General features: G+C 35.2%; 1 protein-coding gene across 2 annotated transcripts in view; it reads left to right on the forward strand.

Annotated features, from left to right (window-relative positions):
* The window catches only part of LOC145684352 (phospholipid scramblase 2-like), a 123,335-nt gene that overhangs the window by 75,514 nt on the left and 19,891 nt on the right, over nucleotides 1-27,930 (forward strand). The window contains exons 5-7 of one of the 2 annotated variants that reach the window (XR_014131278.1): nucleotides 7,577-7,794; nucleotides 18,093-18,257; nucleotides 22,534-22,654. Coding sequence is in view for 1 of the 2 variants with exons in the window: in XM_081756573.1 (XP_081612699.1) it covers nucleotides 7,577-7,794; nucleotides 18,093-18,257 (383 nt within the window). In the remaining variant the exon portion in view is untranslated. The remainder of the gene's footprint in view (nucleotides 1-7,576; nucleotides 7,795-18,092; nucleotides 18,258-22,533; nucleotides 22,655-27,930) is intronic. The other variant, XM_081756573.1, reaches the window with a different exon arrangement.

The raw sequence follows: 27,930 nt of genomic DNA on the forward strand, positions 1-27,930 counted from the left end.
GAGACGTATTAGTAACAAAGGATCGAATCCCGGACCATGATAGATATCCGAACCCATACGTTGAGTTGTGGGATTAATGTGTTGTATCAAAAGACCTTACCCCGGCAACGCACACATTAGGATCGAACCCAGTACCATAATAATAATAAAAGGCGTACCGAACAAGATACGGACCCATGCGGGTCACAATAATGGCTTATCCCGAACAGTGACCAACGAGAATCGAACCCATCGGGTTACAAAAATGGCTAGCCCGAACAGGAACCGAACCAATCGTGTCACAATAATGGCGCTCCGAAACAGAGACAGAACTCCTGAACCGTTAAATCGAAACTAGTAATTTATGTACTGGAACGTTTGATAAAACCACATAAAAGTGACGCTAATTGTATTTTTGATCAAGGTAAATTGTAGTGCCTTCTTAGTACCTTTTAATTTTGTTGTTTAAATTTCGTAAATCAGTCATCATGTATGTGAATGGAGAAATGGTACCTGTCATGAAGGAAATGCGAAAATTTCTAAAAGAAAGAGAGTATGTAATGGTAGAAATGCAATTTAGATATAGAATAGAACCATTTACATTGCGAGATGTTGAAAATGCTTTGAAGATAGATCAGGAAGTATCCAAAATTCGTAAAAGAGCTAAACAGGAAGCTGCAAAATTTCTTTTAGAAAGCAATAGAGAATATAGAGCAGGAGTTGAAGATAAAATTGTGTCTCAAATGCATGAAATACGTGAATCTGAGCTTTATAGAAGAGTTAAAGATGAATGTGTCTATAAATCAAAATCTGTTTCTTTGTCAGACATCAAACGTAAGTTAAACATTGACTTTGAAATTTCAGAGATAGTACGTATTGCGAAAGAAAGGGTAGCCGAAAGGATATATAAAAAGTATTTAAGACATCATAAGATTAGTTGTAATAAAGATTCCAGCGAGGAAAAGAAGGTAAATTGTAAAACAACATCACAAAAATGGGTTAGGTTTGCTGATTCTCCTGTAAATGTTAATAAGTCAGAAAATGTTCAAAATTATGAAAGTTGTCAAAGGAAAACTGTACCATTAGAAAGAAAATTTGCTAAAAATAGCTTAGAATTTATTGAATATGAGTCTGTAGGTACTTTGTGGGACATTGCCCCCGTAGCTAAGAAAGCATACGCAGGAACAGTGAAAAATGAATGTGTTAAAAGTTGTACTATTTTGCCATGTGTTAGGTCTCAGTCACCACCTATTGTAGTAAATCAAGCCAATATTGAATTTCTTGACACTGAATTTGAACAGGTTGAAGAAATGTCTGAGAGTGAATTAAAGGTAGAAAAACAAAGCATTTCTGTTGTTAATCACGTGAACATTGAGTTAGGCCAAGCCAAAGAATTTGTTTTGTCTCTGTCAAATAGCGTTTCAGAGAGAAAAGAAACAGGAAGAAAAAAGAATAACAACCCAGCTGTTTTGCAAACCCTACCAACCAAGTCGATCACGTTTAGTGTAGCTCCGTGTGTGAGCGAGCGATCAGCTGTCCCAGCTGTTATTTGTTTGTTTTGTAAGGGGACAAAAGGCATTCAGGAATGCGAAGCGTGCTTCACTACAAAAAGGTTTACTAAAGTGGTAATAAATTGCGTTGAAAAGGGGAATGAAAGTAGCCCATACGCGCAACCTTGTAGTATGATGTATTTCTTAGAGGAAAATTGTTTTTATGGCACCTCGCTAACCAGTAGATTGGAATGCGTTCCGTTTCACAAAACTTGTTTATTTTTTGTGTCTGTTAGGGTTGTAGAGATTTGTCAAGAGAACAGTAGTTCTTTAAGCTGCGAGTTGAAAGTTAAAAGTATACAGATAGGACAAATGAATTATGTCATCTTTTGCATAGTTACTTGCACTTTAATTGTGTATTTAGAATATAGTACAAACGGCTGTACGCCAGATAGGCCTAATGGTAATGAACATAACTCAATAACGTGGGAAAAGAAACTAAAAACCTGTCAAGAATATTTTAGTAAATTACGAAATGTTGTTTGTCAAAGGGCAAGAAAATATAGTTCACAGGTTCAATGTGGCAAAAGGCACCGGCAACATAAAAAGAAAGTACGTAAAGTCAGACGAAAACTAAAAAGAGTTAAACGCACGCTGTATTGTTTTTCAAAATTTTCCAAGTATGTTCGTAAATGTTTTTTGAGGAATAAATGTAACAGTCGCACCAATGCTCAGACAAGTGACCGAAGTTTAAAATTGAATCACACTAGTAACTTAGCGATTCATGGCGTAGTAAATAGGTCAGGTGCTGACCTCTCATCACCTACAAACAAATATCACGAACCTTTTCAGGAAGAATGTGGTAATTGGGTGTATAAATCCTTTACGTTTAATCGATTTGAGAGTGAAAGTGACAGTAAAATTAAATGTCAATCACCAGCTACTGTCAGCGATGTGCTATCAGCTGATCGTGACGTCATAACAAAAGCTAAGCATACAGGTAAATGGAAAAACCTAGTGAAAAGAAAAAAGCAATCTAGTGTTCAACCTAAATATAGTAAAATTGGTGCACGTCGAAAATTATCACAAATGAAAAGTAATTGCAACTCAAGTAGTGATAAGTTAGTCAATTTCTTGTGCTATGCAGTAGTCATACATGCTGAGAAACCATTCATGCTAGTTGTTTATTGGCAAATGAAACCTTTGAAAATTGTTTTTGTGTTGAAAAAGCCTCGAGTAGGTGTAGGATAAACGAAACTTCGTTAAGCCGGACTGCTTGTACTGTATGAAACCGACACTTGCAATGGTTTTAATATTTCAAAAAAAAAAAAAAAAAATCTTGATATTTGAAATATATGTTCAATGAAATTATTTGTAATAGTATATTTTTTCGGTAATGCGCTCACGATGAAATTTCATTTTTTTTGAATCATAGAAAATATAGTGTTTCTTTTTAAAGTGCAAGAGTGAATTTGCGCAGCGAAAATTTTCAAACATAGTGAAAGGAAATAAATTTGAATGGTGAAGATATAGAAAATTTATACAAAATCTTCCATTACAGTGTTGTAATTTTACAAAATTGAAATGTTTTAAATCACAAATTTAAATATTTTGGTGAGAAATCTTTTGGTAATAAAACCTGAATAAGCATACTTTAAATTAACGAATTAAAGATTTCAATTTTAAACAACAACCATGCGTCAATTAATAGTAATGTATATTTACGATTTATTACATCAATTTATTTGTTCTAACCAATCAGTATGCCTCTGGGATTAGTAATCAGCTGAGGATACTTGAATTTTGGTGTAGTAAGTTATTGTAGTAGTATGGTTTTACACATGTACCCACCTTTATGGCGCGTTGTTAAGTTGAAAAGAATATACAATGAGACATCTTATTATGAATAAGTATCAAGTAAGTGGTGTTCAGGCCAATTGTTAGCAACCATTGTTGCATTTACTTTGTAGTAATTTTTTTGTTGAATACGAAAATATTTCAAGTAGTACTTGAAGACATTGAAGCAAAGGTTCCTCCAATATTATGGGTTACTCATATTATGTAATGCCCGGAGTAGGCAATTTTCTTATTAGTCCCTTCTATATTATTTTTAAATTTTAACCAAATATCCTATCTTTTCACTTTGCTTCGGGGATGGAAATAAATGATATTTTAATGTGGGTAGGTATCTTCGAAATTTCGGAGAGCAGACACTTTAAGAAGTGTAATGGTGTGACAAACCATCCACTGCTCAGTCCATTCTTGGTCGAGTTTTAACCAGAATGTAATAAATGTAAAATATCATGGTAAATTAGTATTGTTGTAGAATTAAGTAAAAATTTTTTCATACCGTAACCAATATTGTGAAAAATATTAATGTGTGTTTATACTTGAATTTAATTGGTGTGCTATATATTTGATTTATAGTAGTAATGATAATTGAAATAATACTACTAATAATAATACTGATAAATGAAAACAGATATACAGTTATTGTATTAGCTTCAAGAATATTAGAAGTTGTTTTCAATGAAAGTAAATATTGAAAATGAATGTTTTCGATAACAGTAAGAAATTTAATTCATGTTACATTTAGAAGTACAAGGCACTACATTAGTAAATATTTTAGGTTACAATGATTATTTAATATACTTGTAATATTTTGTGTTCAATGGTAGACAATGCCAGTAATTAGTTGTTCAATTATTAAATATGTTATTTTAAAGGAAAATAACAATAATTTTGTTCATGTTTTGATGTGTTTGAAATTATGGCACTTAAATATTTTGAAATAATAGATAATAAGATAATGAAAGACATTGATAAACTTTATTGAAATTATGGCCCAACCGTAATCCGAATTTCGTTTCGTATGGCCCACGTGTTCGTTACCGTTTTTCCGAAAGGACTTTGAAAATTTTTCGTTGTATCGTCACGAGAAGAGTTAAGTGATGTTAACCCTTTGAAGACCAATGAATGAAATTTGGTGACACTAGTGAAGTGATCAGTGTTGCAGGGTTCTGTTTGTTTTTCCTCTTCGATCAAAAACAAACGTCCTGTCGAGCGCCTTTGTAACCATACAGTTCAGCTCAGTCAATTTTTAAGAAGAAAATTTTAACTTTTTAAATGAACCTCGCATAAAAGTGTTTCCAAGAATTTTTCTCTCAGCCAACAAACGAATGTGCATATATGTATGTACGTCTCGACTCCAACGGAAATCACAGAGTTCCTCTCTCCTTCCCTTATAAGGACCTAAAATTCAGCACAATGGACAAACGTCGTCTCAAAACATTCCTGTCTATGGGCTGTCATGGCTATTTTTAGCTCTTGACATCATCAAACTGCGTAGCAAGCCGATTCTTTTGCCTAGCAACACGGCGAGACGGAAAGAAAAGGTGCAGTAGTCTGACTTACACTTACGAAGAAGCAACCACGTTGAGTATGGTGCGCTCAACTAAAATAAAAAGACAATTTGAAATAACGTCAAATTTTTTGTTAGTGTAAAATATAACTTCGGAAACAATGTAGTGAGAACGAAGATGATCACAAATTTTAAAGTATTCGTTTACAAATAAATACGAAGTCATTACAGCGATATGGAGTAAGCCAGCAACCAAACCACTTGTTCATCAAAGAAGATGTAAAGAAACCAACCCGCAACCTTCTGGACATATCCTCAGGAGCCGCCAACGACAATTCCTTTCCAATTGTTACAGTGAGTAAACAGTGCTAGTGAACAACAAAATCAACTATGTGGTGAAATATAACGAATAATTCGTGTCTACCGCGACATCCGCGTCTTTCGTATTAAATGGGCTTGTATTATTGGTTATTAAAAGTGAAGTGCCACTATTTATGTATTATATGTTCGTAAAGTTTTAGTGTTGTGAATTAAAAGCAAAATCCAATAATTGAGTATCCTTTCAAAACAATAATTATAATCTAAATTTACATGTATTAATTTTAAGAAATAATGTAATTTATTCTTTCCTTACAGCACGAGTGATTAGCGGCTATGCAACTTAATAATACGTGAATTAGTAAATTGCATCAGCGCTAAATGTACAATTAGAATCTGTTTTATGTTGGTTCTCTAAAACGTTCTGGTTCGAACTCTTAGTTGCGTGCCCAGTGGCTATATGGTAAGCTGAAATGAATGATGCAATTGTTATGACATATTCAAGGAGACGTATTAGTAACAAAGGATCGAATCCCGGACCATGATAGATATCCGAACCCATACGTTGAGTTGTGGGATTAATGTGTTGTATCAAAAGACCTTACCCCGGCAACGCACACATTAGGATCGAACCCAGTACCATAATAATAATAAAAGGCGTACCGAACAAGATACGGACCCATGCGGGTCACAATAATGGCTTATCCCGAACAGTGACCAACGAGAATCGAACCCATCGGGTTACAAAAATGGCTAGCCCGAACAGGAACCGAACCAATCGTGTCACATTCTATGTCCGAAATTTGCTGGTAGAGGAGTTCCCCGTGTCCGCGTCGCTTACAACACTACAGTTGTTAAGAAAGAAGTCCAAGTGGAAATCTAAGAAATGTAACTTGAAGGACATGTTGCAACCTAATTTATCGTAGCAGTGCAGATGATTTGCCAAAAGATCCTTATACTTTTCTGCCCTCTTATTTCCTAAAAATGTTCATTGACACTTGAACGAAGGCAGGTGGGACAGGAACAGGCAGTCCGTTTCCGTGAGGCACTGGTCACATGGCCGACCGTATGTTAGGATATGTCAAGGAAGACTTTTCTTCTTGGAAGTACCATAAGTTAATGGAGTTGTCATACAAAAGTCATGATTTGATAGTTTTCGCCAGATCATAGATATAGCAAAGTCCTTAGAAGATCCTTTATATTTCAACTACGAACGAAAACTCGAGACACAAGATAAGCAACATACATGAGAAGCCCATGGCTTGTACTGGTCCCGATTTCACATCCAAAGTACAGTCTGTACGCCTTTTTCTTATCATATGGCGTTATTGACCTCGTTTGCGATTTAAATGTAGCCTGTTCACAAATCTACCAAAAAATGTCAGCACTGTTTACGCATTTGCGGGGCATATTGAATAAAGGAATTACAATGACCACATGCACTAACTACACTTCAATAACACATTCTTTCAGCACAAGAACAGAACTCAGCTTGTAACAAACTGAAACTACGCTTATATGAAACATGCTTCGCGCCTCTCTGCCCATTCTCTTTCTCCTCTCGCTTGTTACTACGAGCCCAGGGTAAAAAATAACGACAAAATATACACAGCTATTGTTGCCTGTAGGAAACTTAATCACTCTAACTACCATCAACGAAATTTCGAAGTCTATATGGGAAGGGATATACAATGAATGTTAATAAAATATAATACTTACAATTAAATGACCCCCTTTTTCACTTGGAAACTAGAACTGTTTCGAGTTTTTCATTACCAGCGTGGTCGATATAGTTAAAAAACATTTATTTCATTCCAGTTACATTTTCACTGTTAGCTAGTGTTATCTTTTATCTATTTAAAGATATGATATAATTACTGTGAAATTTGCGATATTTTAATTTCGCTGTGATCGGACCTCTAAAAGAATTATAATAGTTACCACTGTAAGAAGATATTTACAAAATTATATAAAGATTATTGTGAAAGGGATAAAGAGTCATCAATAAGTAATGTAATTTACTGTACTTACCCAGAGTAAAGCTCTCTCCCTCATGTAGAAAATATGCACACTTTTTCAGGCACAAGTGTGGAAAATCACAAAGTACTTACGGAAACGAAAACCAATATAACTCTTTTTATACTGCCAGTTTGTCACTTTGAATGTCGAAGAAGTTGAAGTCATAGTAATTAGATTTTTGTTCCTATTTCCTAACGACGACACGTATATAATTTAATTAGAAGTACATCACCTGGCATCTAATTAATTAAAATCCAGCGCAGTTTTTTATGTTGCTGGAATAAGATTTATTTTTCAATTTTATTCAGTATTTTTTGTGTAAATGTAGCTTTCCATTTTTATTTCCACTTCATGTGTATCAGAGAATATTAGTAACAGAATTTTATTTGTTCTTTTTTTTATTTAACAGTCGTGGCAGGAATTGAAACAGAAAACAAATATATAATTAAGAACAGTCTAGGCCAGAATGTCTATAAAGCCCAAGAGTATTCTAATATCTGTCTCCGAGAGTGCTGCGGATCAAGTCGTGCATTTAACATGAAAATTATGGACAACTACAACAGTGAAGTGATTCATCTGTACAGACCTTGCAAATGTCAAGGTTGTTGCTGCTTTTGTTGTATGCAGGTGAGTTCAATTAGGTTATAAATGTTTTAACACAGAATGGAAGTGCAAATCTAGTAAATGCTGTAAAGTTGATAGCAAGAACGAGTGATTTCTTTAGACGTCTTGTGAAGCCCGGCGTCTACAGCAACAACAAACAATTCCCTGTCTGGAGAAAAGAGAGTTAAAACGTAATTGCTGAAACAGAGCAAAACATGTAATAAAAAATCTTGTTAACCAGAGGAAAAATACAACAGTAGAACTTGGAGTTGAGAAAAAAGCGATCTCATATTTTCCTGGTGAATTATGATTTTTAACAAATTTATCGGCGATATAGAGTTTCTTATTCCTGTTGAGTATGGTTTTGGTGGCCATCATAGTTTCGGTGGTGGCCACAGAAATACGTTGGTTACAAAATTACACACACATCCTGTTTTTATCACGAAGAAACTATTGTATTCCAAAAAGACACAATGTATTAAAATACAAAGAACATCTCGGCGACTTATCGTCGTCACTCGCAGTGTTTAGACCAATAATAACAGGATACTGCAACTGAGCTAATATATTCATGATAGTTTCTTAGGCTTATTTATTGTCATCTTTGGTATTTGGTTTAGATATCAATTCGAAATACTCGCTGTTTGAAACTGTTTGTTTTACAGCTGTGTACACGCTTCAACACAGAAAGTTTCCTTCACGCTTGTGGAAAATTCACTTCCTGAATCTTCGTATATCTACTTTCCTTCTCTATTTGAGTCAATATTATATGCCTGTAATATATATTTCATTAGCTTTAATAAACTAATGTGACTTTATTACCTATTCTTCATTAATTAAATTAATAAATGTACGTAATTGTTATACAAATTTTCATTTTGATATACAAATATTTTTATATAAAACGTATCAAGTAAAATACTAATTTCTATATTAAAATTAGTGTGGTACAGATATACAATTCCTTCCTTTCTATATGTTTTAGAGATAATGTTCCACGAAGCTCTCTAAATTTATAGAACTTACAAATATATATTACAATAATGGGCATTTATTCAGAAGTTGGGCGTCCGCTTTCTCCACGTTTTTTCGCTGTTATCTCCTTTGCACACTTTCTACAATTTGTTATTAGGTTCATTAATCCGTGCTCTTCACAAACTTTTAAAACATTTTGCTCGTTATCAACGTATTGCTTCACAAATGTTAAAACTGTTAGTTCATTGCCCTTGTACAATCCGCGGCAAAAAACCTGCAACATGAGGATTTAAGTTTATTGTGAAACTACGCCTAACAGCACAGGGAATGAACATAACGTCTAAGTGTAACGAATCATGCCAGGATAAACCTTGGCCTCCTCCCGTGCACACTTATTTTGGAACAAAAGACTTCGTCATTTCACAATAAACTTATATGCTCATGTTGCAGGTTTTTTGCCGCGGATTGTACATTCGCCATGTTAATAACATAATTAAATGCTTGTTTCTTTCCTACAATGCAACTGTTCGGTTACCTTGCGCCAAGTAGTTCCCTCCGCTCGCCGTATAGTTCCATGTTTATAACCGCTTATATATAACACGTCAACAGATTTTTCGAGACTCTTATATATTATCAAGCACAAAAACGATCAAATTATCCATATCTTTCCAGTAAATTTTTAAAATTTTGTTGGAAACGGACGCCCAACTTTGGAACTTAACCCCAATAATGAAACTGCGTACACGTATGTAAACTCAAATTAGAATAACAATGAATTACATACAAACAACAAAAATTCAGGAAATAGTTGTACCAGATGTGTGTTCACACAAAACTAACACTAATGTCTGTATCTTTAAGAATTAAAAATGAATAATATACCGTTACATTCCGAACGAACTTAAAGATGACATATATCTGTAAATATGAAGAGCTTATTTACTTGAAGTTTGTTGCGTCCCAATCGGTGTTATGTGGTCCGGTTCTCTTTAGAGGTAAGAATTTCTCTTCATCACTTGCACTTTTGTAACTGGGTCACCGAGAAGATAGACATTTTTTTACGGAAGAATTGTCAATAGCCCTGAATACGTAAGTAATAACATATTAGAAACACCTGCCAGCCCATCTGATTGAAAAAACGTTCCAGTACCAGATGTCCTTCATCATATTGTCAGTCTGTGATTGGAGTCGAAATATTTAATTTATGCGGCGGCAGCCTTCAAATTCTTCTGTGTTAGTTCCAACTACTACTGTTGTCAGCTGACATTTCTATGTCGGATACTTCAAAGATTGTGATAACATTAGTAGTGGACGAAATTCCCACATGAAGCTCCAGGCTGAGAAAACGGTACTCGGGCATTTAACGCTGCTTAAGCATTTTTCTACTTTAATCAAGTGGAAAGGCCAAAGACGCTGGTTCCTATAGCAATATTTTTTCAGTATCTTTACTGTATTTTTCAGTACAGTCGCTGCTGGTTCATATTGTGGGTAGACATCTTGATAGTTAATCCTGGTGTCGTAATCTCTCTCTTCCACGACTTCCACCAGGTCCGTTAATATTATTTCATCACGAGGACTGAGTTTCAAAAACTGGCGGTATTGCGAGTTGCACGTCGGGAACATAAAGGCCAACTAGTTTAAGAAATATTTCTAGAAAAGAAGTATGTATTGTACACCACCAATGCGATTCACAAGCGGGCCACAAAAGTCCGCTGCTAACAACATTCCTCCTTTATTTGATATGATTGAGTTCAGTAGCCCACAATGTAGGTGTGTGGTGCGATTGCTTTCTGGTGCATAATACAAGACGTGCAATATTTCTTTATCTGGTCTTTTATCTTCGGCCAGCATAGGTCGCTGTCAATTATGGTATTAACTTCCATACGAATGGGTGTCTACTGTCATTGTGGTGGTATTGCAGAAGTGGTCGAACCAAAACTTCTGGAATACAAACCTATACATTATTCTTATCTTTCTTACATAATCTTCCACTGAACAAAACATAGTCATGTTTGCTTTTCACTTTACTTGTCGTTTCGGCATTTTTGATTCCTTTCTTCAGAGATCCATAAACTCGATCTGAAGACTAGCTCAGGCAACATTGAAGTCAATTTCCTGAGTTTGCAAGGTATTTCAAACAATACCATCGACGTCTCCTGTATCAGAGACATGCTGGCAGTGCCTATTTAAGTGCTCTAGCTGAAGCAGATCGCAACAATAGAAATCTGCTTTATTGTCTCTATAGTGTTTGAACTCAAAGTCAACAGAAATGCGAGTCCTAATATCCATCTAGTTATGCTTTGATTCGTGAGCCGACAATGCAAAATGAATTTCAATCTTGATGGTCGGACCTTGCTCTAAACTTTCGTCCTATTAAACAATGTTTCGATTTACCCACGCCTTCTACGAAGCTCAAAAGTTCCTTCTCAGTTACTTTATATGCCCTCTGTGTGCTGTTGTGTACTTTAGGTGGCATTAAAATAATTATATTTTCTTCAGTGTTTTCTTGATAAAGGGTACTGCTATAATTTTTATCACCGGCATCCATTTCCAGTATTAATTCTTTATCACGAAGACTTCCTCCTGAACCATTTCCTTCACCTTTGCTGGCGTGTCTTCGTTGACCTTAAGCCGCTTAAATTTTACATTTTTTTTTCTGTTAAAATAAGAAGAGTGGAATTAGTATCTCAGAATATCAATTTACTAAAAGGACGAAAATGTTGGATAAATCCTACCTACTATCGCACCTCTTTTATAGTGTTCGGTGGCCTAAAGTATAGTACTTGATCAATCTCTTCCTTGTCTTTGCTGATACCTTCAACTGACTGTTCATATCATAATAACTTGTGCGAGAACAAAAAAATTCTTAAACGTAGGGTAATTCCGCCATTTTCTAGCCATGTAAAAATTTAGCCTCAGTGTTCTAGGTGCTGGTTACAATCATATGAGAGCACAGCCAAATCATCAACATACGCTTTACAAAAGCTTTTCACTTCATCTCCTAGTATTAAATCCAGTGCTCTAATACAGTAGAATAAGAAAATGTTTGCACCGAATGGTAGTCTAACAAGACAATAGGAAATGCTGTCTTGGACAAATCTTGAGTACTTTCGGTCTTCGTCTCGGACGCACGTGATTAAAAAAATCTACATCATCCGATACTGAGATCTTTTCATCTCTCAACTCCTGCAATACGTACAATGAAGGGAAAGTTTGATCCGTTTCTCCACTTGAAATTTTAGAAAGTTGTCTGCCATCCAAATAGACACAAATTTTACCCTTTTATTTCTGGACAAACACTAGCGGCATGCTATAAGCTACCGTAGTCTTCTTAATAATATCCCAAACAAGCAACTGTTAATTTCGTTTCTGATAACAATGTGCTAAAGGAAACACCTTTGCACGTATGGGCTTAGAATCAGTTATGTAAATATGGTGTTCGTAACGTTTTATGTAGCCGGGTCGCTCATTAAAAAAAGGGCTTGTGCTTTATGAGGAGGGTTACCAATTCTGCTTTCTGAAAGTCAGTGAGGTCACTGTAGCCATCTATGTGATTCTTAATATCTCGCGCCGTTGCTGTTTCAATTATTTTCCACTCATTTGGGGAATAAACTGTTTTAGTAAACTCCGCGAGGGTCGGATATACCATGAACTCCGACGTTACTGGTGGGATACTCTCATTTAGCTATTCCCTAACCAAAAAATATCTCGTATCTGGAGTGCCGTATCCGTTAACTACCTCTGACAAGTATATCACCGTATTCTAGATCTCCGCCTTCGAGTTCCTTGAAACTAAAAATCTTCTATACTCTGGAGTACAAGGTCTTCGTCACTAATCTCTAAATATTTGAAGGTACCCTCAACTTCAACTGATTTCTTTAAACTGGACATACCTCTCCCATAATCTAACACAGCTTCCATCTCAGCAAAGAACTGTGAACCAAAACTAAGCTTTGTGTTTAAGCCCTGCACAATTATAGTTACTCTTTGAAATCTTTACTGCTATTACTACTTCAACTAAAATTTGCCTTATAATCTGAGCCATTTTCCTTCCGAATGCAGATGTGACTTTCATGCTGTTCGCCTTTAAGAGTGTATACGCAGGCTTCCAGTCTTTTACAGTTTCCCATAACTCAAGGCTGAGTGCATTAATATATATAAAGCAGTATCTAACAACGCTAGTCCAGTTTGAGAGAAAAGAACAGCTTCGATTTCTGGTAAAGTTATTATCTCTCAAAACTGTCTTCATTAGTTTTGAGTAACTTATCAAAAGTATTATTAGCTCGATTAAACTCGCTACGATTAAGCTATGTTAATTACCACTTTTTTAACTTCGTTTCTAAAGTAATCAAATACTGGTTCAAATGTTTCTTCGTTACAATTTCTTGACACTTGCTACAATTACCATTAAAATTAAGTTCTAACAATTTCACCATGTTTCAGCACTTCCTCCCTCAATTTTGTTTATTTCCACCAGCGATTTGGTTGTTAATTTTGACATCAATTATGGTGTAATCGCTACATGGGTTGTCAAATGTGTGCTGAATGCTCTCAGTTAAGATGTATACTCGGAACAAGCCAATTTTCATATGCCGAGCTTGACTAGACGTACTTGTCACTGACTCATCTCGTGAGTCATACGTCTCTAACTGCTGACTTCGTTCATTGTTTCTGTTCGTATTTCTTTAGATAGAATTTTGTCTAGGCCCATTACCTCGAGCACCTCAGTGTGAGATAGTTTCACTGCCCTTAACTGATTCAGGATTCAGTTCCGTTCTCACGAGCCTACTCCTACTAGTTTGTTATAGAGCCCTTGTTGCTGTCGCTATTCCTTTTTCGTTCTTATAAAGCTCCCCTCGTTCCTCTATGTTTCACGTGTTACCTGCAATAGTTGATTATCTGAAATTCCATTTACAATTTTTCCAATAGTGGATTGAGGCGTCGCTGGTGATTATCTTTCTCCCTGTTTATCAGCTACACTTCTTTAACCAACACGAGCGGTTCTGAGATGCTTTGAGGGTTGGCAGCAATTAGCCCTTTCGGGTACCTGGGTTTTGGGGGTATTTTTTAGACTTTCAGTCAAGCAGCTACTGCATCATCATCATTATTTACCCTAGAATCATTGTTCATACCTCATTCTCTTCAGAATGGAGCTGGCTTTCAAATGGTACCACTTGCATGCTCATACCATATACCAGGAGAGGGAAAAATGATGTCAAAGGGAAAATTTAGGGGGGAATTTTTTTCACACTTTGGGCCCCTCTGGAACGGCCCTGTATGAACGTACAGATCTCAAAAAATCTGATAAATAGTACTTGGTAGACTGAATGTGTGTACCAAATTTCAAGTTTCTATCTTGAATACTAAGGGTGGTAGAAAATTTTATCAAGAATCCCCACAATGCCCCAAGTTACCGCAAAAGACCATGATCTCAGGTAAAAAATTTCCTGAGACATCTCTATTTACCCTAGGAATATAATCCGCCAATCATTCTCTTCAGAATAGAACTGCCTTTCATGCGGTACCATTCACATTTCTGCATCGTGTATGTAAGGCGGGAAAATACCGAGAAAAGGGATTTTTTGGTCTAAATATCCCTTTTTAAAAGCTTTTTTCCCTCTGGACCCCCGTGTTTTAACACAGAAATCTGAAAAATCTGTTAAGTACTACTCGGTGCACTAAATGTTTGTGCACAATTTCAATCTTCTAGGTGCAAAAATAAGCCCGCAAAAAATACCGAAAATGTCCAGCATTCCCCTATACAGAAGTACATTTTGATAAAAATTCCCTGACACATCCCAAATTACTCTAGGGTCATGTTTCGTCCATCATTCTCTTCAGAATAGAACTGCCTTTCAGACGGTACGACTCACTTCTCTCCATCATGTATCTAAGGCGGGAAAATCCCGAAGAAAGGGATTTTTGGTCTAAATATCCCTTCTTTCCAAACTTTTTCCCCTCTGGACCCCTCTGTTTTAACGCAGAAATCCGAAAAAAACTGGTAAATACTACTTGGTGAACTGAATGTTTGTGCAAAATTTCAATATTCTACGTGCAAACATAAGCCCACAAAAAATAATGAACATAGGCTTAATAAGAGAATATATATATATATATATATATATATATATATATATATATATATATATATATATATATATATTAAAATTATAACGTCATCACCTCCTATGTCTCGACGCAGGAAGGTGTGAAACCATACGTAAGGTCTTGTACAATGCCTCTGGACTTGAAAAACAAAATGAAACCGGACGAAGAAGCTCAAATAGAAGAATTATAACGCAATATACAATGAAACACCCGTATGGTACAAATTTTACCATAAGTACCCCAAAGGGTTAGTCATCTTTGGATCCATTGTGGTAGCAGCTGTTTCAGAAACTTTTAATAATAAAAGGAAATGTCCAAAATAGCATTTCTCTGTAGTTGTGTGAAGATATTGTCCCATGTGATTATGTTTACAAACACCCAAAATGTGTTTGTATTTACAAATATCCAACATGTGCAATTTGCAAACATCCACTTGCACCTACTATGAGTACTACAGCTGCAGACGATAGAGACAACAGCTACAGCACTTGTCACGTGACAACGAGGGAACAGCAGCGCCACCGTCTCAACTAGAGCGCCTAGATAACAGGATTTCAACGACAGTTATCAGTATCGACTGGTCAAATCTACCTCTAGCTTGCACTGGAGCTCTAGGAGATACCTAACCCAAAGCCCCTAGTTTACTTTGGAACTCTAAGTCTTCCTTCTTCCTGCTTACTTGCCTCGGAGCTCAGTCGAGATCTCTAAACTCACTTAGCTTGCTTCGGAGCTCTGTCGGGATTCATTACCTCAGTAGCTTAAGTTGCTTCGGAACACTGTGACTCTTAACACCTTCTCTGCTTGCTTCGGAGCATTCAAGATTCCTAATCCACTCCATATAGCTTGCTTCGGAGCTCTCTGTAGATATCCTGCCTTCGGCTGTTCGGGTCTTGGGTCACCTTTCTTTACCGTTTATTAGAGAAGTTATATTATTGTAGTATATCCGTAAAACACTGTTTATAGATTTTTATAACAAAATTCGATTGTAGGAAACGATTCTGGACTGTAATTTGCTCTACCTATGCTCTGGCTACTCCTGCGCATGTAGAATTTTAGATGGTAGATGCGTGAGGCTCAGCTTAAGAAAATTCACACGTGCTACTTAGTGAATAAAGAGAAATTTCAGTAATATAGAAATTGGCTCTTTTAATACCCCCTTCGTTAGGAGCAAGAAAATACATCTGCACAATTTCCCCGTTGGCGAAGATTAGCTTGGAGTTTCGAAGCCGGCATAATTGGTATACTGTTTTCAAAGATACTGTCTAAGTTGGACTTAGAAAAAAATTAGCTCGAAACAGCCATAATCAATGTTCTTTTTTTTTGGGGGGGGGGGAGAATAGAATGAATATTAGGATTGTAACGAAACTGCGTTCAGAGACAGTACACATAAAATAAGAGACACTGTGTTTTCATTTTCAGCGAAACATGATTCATAGGGCAGGAGAGCCCAAGGATAAACTGTTATAACTAACACCACACCGGAGGATAGAAAGGATGAAAGGGGTTATAAAGGTGGGATAAACAATAGGTGTAAAAGAAAGGAAAATATGTGGAGTAGTTGAGCTGAGCCAGCTATGTTGAAACAATAAGCTCATTCAACCCAGGAAGTTTCTTTGTATGTACGTGGTCTTGCATTATGTCCTTGTAGAAACACTGGACCTCGAATAGAAGCCTGAACAATGGTTCGGATTTCATTTTGAATAGGTTTTGTCTCGATATGTTCCCAGCGATGAGTAGAAAAGTTAAATTCCTGTGTATCAGACTTAATTCTGGAAGACTCATGAACATATTTGTGAGATACGGTGTTTTGCATTTAATTATAATGCATTTGTACAAAAATCCTAACTATATATAAAACTACTTGAACTGACTTAAAATAACTGGTACTTCCGGTTGACGTGGAAAGTTGAAATTTCGCATGATTGTAGCTTTCTGCGACTAACCTACAGGAAAATTTCCAAAAAGGAATATTTTTAATTTTTAAGAGGTCTGAAGGGGAGCATGAAGAAATTCCCCATGATCAAGGGCGCCCATCAGGGGGCAAGGTGGTGCGCTCGCTCCCCCCCCCCCCCCCGCCTAAGAGAAAATCGTACTTGGGAATATCGAAAGCCCAATAGAGTTTTTACATTAGTTATAGCAAAATTTGAAACTATATTTGAAACCTCCCTTATATTTGCCCCCCTTGGAAACCACAACGTGGGCGCCCTTTCCCATGCTATTTAAATTGGCTTTTTCTTACCTATAATCTCGTGTTTTAGGTACTTGGAATTGAATTAAAAACTTGGAAATCGGTATGTTTGTACGTTTGCTATAGGATTATTTAACATAATCACTAAATATGAAAACTTTCAACTTTAGAGTGGTTCTATGAGGAACTGAAAAATTTTCCCGATATTATTTATATGAGACACCTTTTACACCCCAATATTTGACATGATTGTAGGTTTTCGGGACTAACCGACAGGAAAATTGCAAAAATGAGCAGTTTTAATTTTTAGGGAGTCTAAAGCGAGGATAAAGAAATCTTCCATGTTATTTTAATGAGTCTTTTTACTTATAATGTTTTAGGTACTTGTGACTGGAATAAAAACTTGAAATTCGGTGTGCTTGTACGTTTTCCTTAGCGTTATCTAAGTAAATCACCAAAAATATAAATTTCCAACTGTACTGTGGTTTTATGAGGAACTGAAAATCTTTTTCCTATGGTATTTAAATGGGACATCTTCTACACCCCAAAATTATTGAACACTTCTTGTAGGGCTACAATGATGAAATTTGGCATGATCATAGCCTTCTGGGACTAACCCATAGAAAAATTGCGAAAAGTGAATATTTAGTTTCTAAGAGGTCTAAAGGGGCAATAAGTAAATTCCCATGTTATTTTAATGGACGTTTTCTTAAGATACAAAATCTTACCTGTTATCTGCTTGAAATACGAAAAGAAACTCGAAATTTGGTAGAATCGTGTATTTAAGAGAGGTTGTATGCCGAATAAACGTGAGGGTCAGAAGGCAAAGTCCCCAGCTAGACTAAATTCAGGAAATGTTAAGAGCAAAAGCACGAAGTTCACTGTCCGACGTCGGGGGGCGGAGCCCCCAGCTAGCCGAAGGCTTGTTTAAATAGAAGTTTTGATCGAATAAGTTATTTAAAAAGAACTTGGAATCTTATTGGGATATGCATTGCAATGTTTATTCTTACTGTGTTTCATTTATCCGTGTAATTTTATATCTCTGTGACAGGTAATGGAAGTATCTGCACCACCAGGAAATGTTATAGGGAAGATAGAACAACAATGGAGTATTTGTTATCCACGATTTAAGATAAAGAATGCAGCAGGTGATGTTGTACTCAAAATCAATGGTCCATTTTTTACCTGCAGCCTTGGTAATGATGTAGACTTCAAGGTAAGTCTTGTAAAATTTAAGGAAATATTAGTTTTAAAAATTGAAAGTAATTGCAATGGTAAAGAAACGCAATAAATTTGTAATTAATTGGTTAAAATGTTGTTTTTATGCTGCGTGTTTGTAATATTACCATCTACCATTACTACTACTATTAAGAGGCCTTATCACTGCGAAATTAAAATACCGCTAATTTTAGAGTAATTATCTGATATCTTAAAATAGATAAAATATAATCAAAATGTGGAACAAGATCGCCCTAGGCAATATTATTTTGCATGAGGTACCGTTATCACGAGTCCCCTAGTAGCTTTCCGTTTGCAGCCATTTAGAAACGCGAAAATAAATGCCGATTTTCTAAATGATTGGAAATCGAAAGGAGATAAGTGAGTCATGATATCGGTATCTTATGTAAAATAATATTGTCTAGGGTGATCTTGTTCCACATTTTGATTATCTTTTATCTATTTTAAGATATCACATAATTACTGTAAAATTAGCGGTATTTTAATTTCGTCGTGATGGGGCTTCTTAAGGTGGATTTCCATACAAGCGTCTGTTGCGTTCTTTGCTTGCGATGGTGGCTGAATAGCCAATTAAAAAACTTGTTTAAGTACGGTTCTACGTGTAACACAACTTTCTGTTGCCTACACATAGAAATCGCAACTCAACGGACGTTTGCATGTAAATCCACCCTTATTCGTGGCAATACTACTAGTAAATAATGATGACCACTTATTTTATTATTACTATTTTCATAGATTTAATCATTATTATCAATAATTTAATCATTATCATTATAATATCGTCTTCGTCATATCTGTGAGTTCTCTCGAGTTCATTTTGTTGAGGCTTAGATTCTCTTTTCAGAATCTAGACTATATGAGACATGGACCTCTATCTTACGGTGAAATCTAAACCACCGAGCGTCAATATCAATGGAGAAGGCTGGGTTTTCTTAGGTTCCTTCATTTCCTCCCACATTCTGATTTCATTTTTGGACAAGGTGTTGACATGAGATGAGAAATGGGTCCTATACGAAACTCCACGCGTCGTCATCATTGGTTAGCATCACATAAACCGGTTTCAGAACAGCTGAAATCAGCACTGCACCAGAAGAAGTTCCTCCTGTATGTTTGGTGGACTGCTCGCGGCATCGTACATCTGGAACTGCTACCTGCTGATCAGAGTATCAATGTAAGTGCGTACTGTCAGCAATTGAGTCGTGTTCAAGAAAAACTCAAAACTCGAGAGCCAGCATTTCTCAATCGTAAAGGAGTCCTCTTGTTACAAGACAACACTAAGCCTCAGGTGACTAGGATGACCCGAGACATCATTCTACGTCTTGCATGGGAAACACTTTTGCATCCGCCATAATCCTTGGACATTGCACAGTCCGATTAATACCTATTCCATTCCTTGGATAATCACCTTAGAGGACGCCAGTTCAAATCCCTAAAATACACTTGATACTTTCTTTGCTTCACGGCCCGCCAAGTTCTATCGCGATAGAATCCATGTGACCTTCCAGAACGTTGGCAGAAGGTGGCCGATCCTGATGGGGATTATTTTTGATGTTCCAAGTACGTCTTAGGTGACATATCGATGTTCGAAGGTGGTGACTGAAAAAGCGACAGAACTTTCTTGGTTACCTTTGTATTTGTGTGGTGAATGCCAGGTTTCCATTTACTGTTAAAAGACCGTTATATAGGGCATAGTTGTTCTGCGCGCGTGAGGAGAGCATTCATATTACTGATAAAAACAATTATTTACATTGTGGAATATTTGATCTTTTAAAAAAGAGGGAAATTCTAATGTTCTAAAGAGATTTTCTGCTGCTTCAGGTTGGCAACACTGACTGGAGATCAAAGACAAAGGTTTTCCTTTTCCGATCTCGAAATAGATCTCGAAGTTGCTAAATTGCTTATTGATTTGTGTCCCTTAGGCCTAAGTAGATTCTGGGACAATAATCGACATTCATAAATATTCATATGTTTCGATATTCTTGCATTGTAAGAGTTCTTAATGATATGTTGTAATTATATATACGGGAGGTCGACAGTTTTAATAATTCATACACCTTCCTCCGGATATTAATGATCTTGTAAATGACACATAAGAAATACGATAATATATGCAGCTGCGGACGGATGTTGTATATGGAAAGGAGAACATGACGTATAATAAATGTTTTCCGCTTGAAAAAAAATGCTGATTGGACAATCAGAATATAAAAAGACCTTTAGAAAATAAAATATACAGATCACACACGTATAACAAGGTAATATATTGTTTAATTCATTTATATGCATGACATGTAACGCGGCAGCGGATGTTGGTCGTCGGAATGAGTGAAAGAAAATGCTGGAAATTACCAGATTTTTTCTTAAGATTATTATCATTGGAATAGGGGAAAGAATAGTCTCGAAGTTTTCAGATTTTGCTCACAAGCGAATGGTGAAAGAATGTTGTAATAGAAAGGGAGGAAATGTTTTATTATAAAACCCTTATCGACAATGCGCTGAAAAGGAATTCTGTATTGTATTCACGATAGGTAACATATGACAGTACCTATGAGGATGAAGATAAAGCGGAACTTGCGGTAGAGAAAGGAGGACATGAAATTAGGATGGAGATGGTAAGATTGGGTACATTCGTCTGGAGGTCATCTGAATTTAATATAAAAATAACATGATTGTATCGTGTATACGCCATTGCGATGAGAACAGTTTTGTGTAAAGAGGAAAGTGAAGTTACACCGTGGGAAGTGAATGGGATGTTTGTGTATTTATGTAGAGAGAAAGAGAGAACAGTACAGGTAAAGATACACATGTTATAGTATTCAGTAAACTGATAAACATATACAAGAGGACAACTAACTGAAATGATTGAAAAAAATGAAATGAAATGGTTGAGTTTTACGTCCCACGGTTATGCCGGTTAGGCTAAAGGAGACGGGCTAAAATGATTGCTTACTTAAAGAAGTTACTACTTTGGAATATTGGGATTACATGAACACAGAGGATGTTTTCCTCAAAACTAAGTACCTTTTGATTTGATCATATCATTTGTAGTTTTGGGACAAGAATTTTTCCTTGCAAGGTAGTATATTCTATTTGTATTTAATGAACGCGAAATATATCATTGTTAATGTGTTCTGTTTCTTGAAAATCCATTTGAGTTGGTATTGTTGTTGAGTTGATTTTAGTTTAGCGTCCCTTTCAGCAGCGAGGCTATATGAGACGGGGACCTACTGATTAACGTGGAATCCGAACCACATGAGCTCCCGCCGGGAATCGAACCCGGGTCTCCCACGCCAAAGGCGCGTACGCTAACCGCTTAGCCACGGAGGAGCTCTGAGTTGGTATTGTATAACTAGGCTTTCTACATTTATTAAAATACATAGAATACCTTTATAACAGTGAAAATAAGTTCTTTATGGAAGCCGTAGAAAAAACAGAAAACAGATGATGTAAATCACGTATCATGTTGCACTTAAAGGTATTTTATTATTAGTCAGAAAAGGATGAAATAATCAGCAGGAAGACATCATTTTGTTAGGTTTTTGTATAATAAGACAATTAAATGGTTTTATGGGTGTGTGTTGAGAAAAGGAGAATTATAGAGGATAGTTGATTTAAATTTTATTGCAGAGATGGAAATTAATGCGTGTTGGAGAAGGCAGTTGTTTTAACAATGGAAGGGTATGAAGTGAAAATATTCATTTTCGGAGGGTTATCTACTCGCATGCTAGGAGAGAAAATGTGATTACTGTCTTTTTGAAAAATTGAATCCTCTTGCATGGACGTAATGTTGAATTTAAATGGTTAAATACAAAGAAAAAACAGATGTTTAAGAAGCATTTTAAAAACCTTGGACTGTGAAGACATGTGGCAGGAAGAAAACAAAGAAGGCTTCCTTTTCCTTAAGAAAAAACATTATTTTTTTTTTGATGCAACATACATTATATTCAAAGAAATATATGCGATTTGTACGAGAGCGAAATGCGTATTTCACAGAGAATGGGAAGCTTTGTAAAAATTAGCATAACGGCTGGAGTTATATTTTAGGAGAAGTAATGTATATGTATTGTTAAATGGTAAAGATTTTTTTGTTGTTGTTAAAATCAGATCTGACATGGGAGTTTAGAAGAAATTAATGGAGGAAAGAAAATACTGTAACTTTGATTGAGGACGGGAACTAGCAAAGTGGGAGGAAACGGTGAATACGTGAGAAGAAATATGATCAGAAGGGTAGATATGTTTTGTTTTCTATTTAGAAATCCTCCCCTGGTAACAAGCTTTGGAACTTATACGTACAAGTTAGAAGATGGAAAATTACCATTTCGAAGAAGTACTAATCGTTGAAGAAGTCCCATCGTTGAAGATACATTTGCAAAGGTAAGTAAAATTGTAATAGCATTACATATTAGGAAAAAGTTGAAAAAATATTTGATTTCAGTACAATAATAATAATAATAATAATAATAATAATAATAATAATAATAATAATAGTACAATTCTAGATTTTTTGTTGTGCAACGAAAATGTTTAGATTTTTATTTAATATAACACATATTTCTTAATAGATTTGAAGAACATCTATTTTAAATAATCAGTATTGATACAAAATACAGTAATGTGTTAAATGTTTAGTACATTTTCCTTAATATTAGAATGTTTTAATACTATTGTTATTTAGAGGGATTTTAGGAAAGATGACATACATATCAGCCGGACTTATTTAAAAATATTTGTGTAGCATGCTTTTTTATAAACGTTAGAAATCGAAGTAGGATTTTTTCCTAATTTAAAATGTGGACACTATGTACATAATTATCATACTGCTCGGAAATCGTTAACGAAATTATAGGATAGAAATATATCTATGTTTAGAAATATAGAAAAAGATTAGAATATTTTATTGTCATTGAGCGTTTAGAAGTAATACACAACACTAGAATGAAATGAAATCTTTCAGTGTTACTTGCAATGATTATACCAAGTAGGGTAAAGGAAACGGTAAAGATGAGAAATGAATAAATGAGTAAAGTGAGAGGAAATGGGAAAACCGCGAAAAACCCCACGCATTTATTGTTTATTTTACATAGCATTTCAACATGTTTTTTTTCTTTTGTGAAGCTATGTCTTTTCTTTTAAGATTGCTACCACTAAAATATTCTGTTTTGGTTGAAGAATTTGTTACAGATCATGTATCCCGTGCGTTTTCTAAGTATCTTCAGGACATTCCTCAGAAATTGAAATCCATCTTCTGCAAGCCACTCAGACACAATTTTCTCTAAAGTTACTATACTTTGGGCTTACTGAAGTTTCAGTGTTTCCTTTTGCTTGAAGTTATTTTTACTGCCTAGTTGGCGTATCTTGAAACTGACACTAAATTACAGTCACGCGTAATACTGTAACACTTACTTCGCCAAAGGAAAGTTCTTAATCTATGATATTAAAATTATTATTAAAAGAGGTTTATTATTAGTATGAAGGTTCATAAATACGTTCATCATCTGGGAAACCCCAATGAAAGGACTACATAGAAAAATCAAAATAAATACTGGTACAATGAGTTTTCTTTATTCTCAAATAGATAGAAGAGTTTTCGTTTGACAGATGAATATTATGATCTAAAGTGAAGTTAATTTAGAAATTAAATTTATGAAACGCCTGCAAAATTCAAGTCTAGAGTTATATGAGAACAAAAAACGCATTTATCTAAAAAAAAACGTTCATATATTGTATTCCAATCAAACAAATATTCCTTGATGAAGTCTAAGATACCCCAGGTGTGAAAACTTAGAGTACTGATACAAAATAAGAGAAATCTCGGATACTGTTGTTTGCACAAGCCTAAAATTACTTGATATACAAAAAACACATTACGATCTTAGATGTCACGAAAGATGAAGATTTAATGCACATTTCTTATATTAGAAGGCACTTTAATTATTTTCTATGACTCTATCATGTCTATTTGACGGACCGCACATATACTTATGTTACCTTCGTCAGCTATGTTATATATGTCTATTTGTATGTGAGATCCTGACCGCCTACATTGTTTTACGGAAAGTACGTATAGATGGAACACTTACACAGAAAGTCACAGAGAAAACCCGTTCTCCGGAGAGGGGTATATTGTACAAATAAACAGTTTAATTATGTTTACTACAAAGATCTGCACGGAGCATACATTATCCATATGCTACAGACTTTTCTCGCTTACAAGTTAGATATTATATCATGCCGTTGCAGGATGTATGACATCTAAACGTCTTCCATATATCACATACGTATACGTAGTTACATACGCCAGCTGTATGTTATATGCGTATATCTGTATGTTAGATCCTCACCACCAATATACAGTTCTTCCGTTCATACAGAAGGTACGTTTATTCGTAACATTTATACGGAAAGTATATTCAGTTATACGTCTGCTATATGTTAAGTCCAAAAACTACAGGAATTACGTATGCAACCTATTTTTAAGTACTCCACCTACATTTTTTTCTTAGTGCACCTCCTCACTTAACATGTTTGAAATGTGTCTGTCTTGTAAAGACTTTTGGTCTACAGTTCTTTTAGTATCGTTTAGTTAAAACATTTTTTATCGTAAAGTCCTATGATGTTCCAAGTGCAATAAAAAAGTGTATCGCTATAAATACCAGCTTTGTTTTTTATTAACTAAATAATGGATTTGAGAAACAATTATTTCCTTTTACCAGCGAAAATAATCAATCTAATAATAATAATAAGTACTAGACCTATTTTTACTTTTTTGTCTTATTAAATTATAAAAATGTTTTCATGTACCTTACGTTACAACACTGTGCATTTGTTCATACAATTTGAAAAGTTAGTTTAATTGTGGTATCGTACTGTGCAGGTCTTAAAGTGAATGTTATTCATTATTTCTTTTAAGAAAAATTTCTAATGCTCACATTACTTACTACTTATTTCAACACTGTTTTACTATTTTGTATTCAACACATTGAAATAAGATTTTTTCAATGATTCAGTTTTAGTGCATAAAAATGTGTATTCCCTTTTATGTTATGCAACTCAAAAGACGTTTAACATATTCAAAATGCATATGAAACTCCATTATAAATGAGAAAGATATTTTCTTTGCACAATGCAGATACTATGCCCAATATTTTTCAAAATGTCATTAATATTAAAAGATTATCAACAAACTAAAAATATCTTAATAACAACGGTTTTTAAAAAGTCAAATTTCATTTTGTAAATACGGATTTCCAATAGTGTGCGCTATTTTAGCTTTCTATTTTATATTTCATCACATCTTACTTCGCGATATAATTACATTAAACATGTATTCCATGTTTTCCTATTACTAAGACCACTCTAGCTGAATATTTAATACGTTAAATCAATGTTGAACATTGTTTATGTTTGCGAGGAATGCGGTGTGCATTTCACGAATTTAATTAGCATTGTATTAATTTCCATTAGCATTGTCTAACAAGGAACCCTAGGTATCTATCAGAGTCCGAAACTTTGTATATAGAGAAACTTTCATGAAACTTTGTATATAGAAAGAGTACCTTGGGAAACTCGCACAGCCAAGACTGTAGCTGCAGAGTCCAAGACGTTGGGACACTAGGGCTCGAGAAAGATCAAAAGTGGAACGTCAATACATTAAGGACATGGTGAGAAAATACACGTTTTTCTTTAAAACTAATCATTGTATCGACACGAAATGAGCATACATGGATACGAGATGGTCGATATCATCTGTTAAAAGTTATAAAAAGAATATCCGGCATCTTGAAAGAGGCCATGTTGAAACTGGTGCGATTGGTGTAAATGAGAAGAGGGTTATCCGATGCATTAATTTGAACGTAAATAGCCACAAAAACCTGTTGGTGAAGTTTGTTGTGGGATTACATTATTACTGTGCTTCTGGTAGAGTAGTTTAGGTACAAGATAAGCAAAGTGTATCTCATGACACTCGAGCAGATGCAGGGTATGAAGCGTTATAGGTGGACTGATATGACGTTCTGATTTCTGTTCGAATTAATTTAAGTCTAATATAAAGTTACAAGTTAATATCAACCATGACATTATTATTAAGATTGAACCCGTCATATCAGCACATCCATACTAATTACATGTTGACTGTGACACAAATGATGTAGTGCTAAAATTATATTTCGCTTGGTTTTCTAGTTCCACTCATCCCACTCATATCGCTCCCTAATCTGCATCTGCTTGAGTGTCATAAGATACACTTTGCTCATCTTGTACCTAAACCACTCTGCCAGAAGCACAGGAATAATGTAATCCCCCAACAGACTTCACCAGCAGGTTTTTGTGGCTATTTATGTTCAAATTAATGCATCGGATAACCCTCTTCTCATTTACACCAATCACACCAGTTTCAACATGGCCTCTTTCAAGATGGCGGATATTCTTTTTATAAATTTAACAGATGATATCGACCATCTCGTATCCATGTATGCTCATTTCGTGTCGATACAATGATTAGTTTTAAAGAAAAACGTGCATTTTCTCACCATATTCTTAATGTACTGACGTTCCATTTTTGATCTTTCTCGGGTCCTAGTGTCCCAACGTCCTGGACTCTGCAGCTACAATTTTGGCTGTGCGAGTTTCTCAAGGTACTCTCTCTATATACAAAGTTTCATGAAATTCAGGCTCTGATAGATACCTAGGGTTTCATGTAAGATAGAGTACTTATGATCGTGTATTAAATAGCTTTATGAGTTGGTAGTCATACCAAAGTTTAATTAATGTATGATTCGAATCTATATATCATTAGAAGACCCGTACAATAAATAAAATCTTGTAGTCTCGACTTTGTTCAATGGGTAGTACAGCAAATCACACCTCATTTTAGAATTATAAGTTGAACAAGCCTAAGAGTTATTTTTTATAAGAACATAATGAATTTTTAAAGCTTTACACATTTTTGAAGTAAAGAATGAACTTACTATTTATTTTGAAAATGTTGGAATGGAAATCTGAGCAACCCATTTGCTGTGGTGAAACTCTTGCATGTTACCCTTAGCATGTTAGCTAAGCCATGTTCACAAAGATTAAAAAAATAAATGTTTTGTTAGGCAGTAGCAAGCATAAACATTAATGATTATGCATGCTATTAAAGTTTGCTTATTCACGTTCCACATCTATACTGTTTCATTAATCTTAGTGTAGTGACAGGCCACATAAAATGCACTTTCTCAAGTTTAAAGACCCACCAGAAAAAAAGAAAAAGTGCCATAGTGGGAAGCGTAAATGTATCTGTTATATTGAGAAAGAAAAAAGAATGAATGTAATTTTAACTAAGTAACTATGGTCTATGGAACCCGGAGGTTCAATGCCGCGTTCACAAAAGCTCTCCACTGATTTCCACCCTTAGCCAACTGGATCTTATTTTTACTCTGTATTCTTATTTCTGCCAGATCGATTTTAATATTGACCTCTCATCTGCGCTTAGGTCTTCCTAATGGTTGTTTTCTGATTGGAAAGTGTTTCTACCTTCTTTATTGTTCATATATGATCTACACAACCTAAACCTAATAGATGTGATGGCCCTAACAATGTTAGGTAAACAATAACAATTATGCAGTTTCGGCATTACGCATTCCCGTTTCTCTTGGCTCCGAATATTTGTT

Source organism: Thermobia domestica, chromosome 4 (assembly GCF_964235325.1).
Source record: "Thermobia domestica chromosome 4, izTheDome1.hap1.1, whole genome shotgun sequence".
NCBI classification, from domain to species: Eukaryota; Metazoa; Arthropoda; class Insecta; order Zygentoma; family Lepismatidae; genus Thermobia; species Thermobia domestica.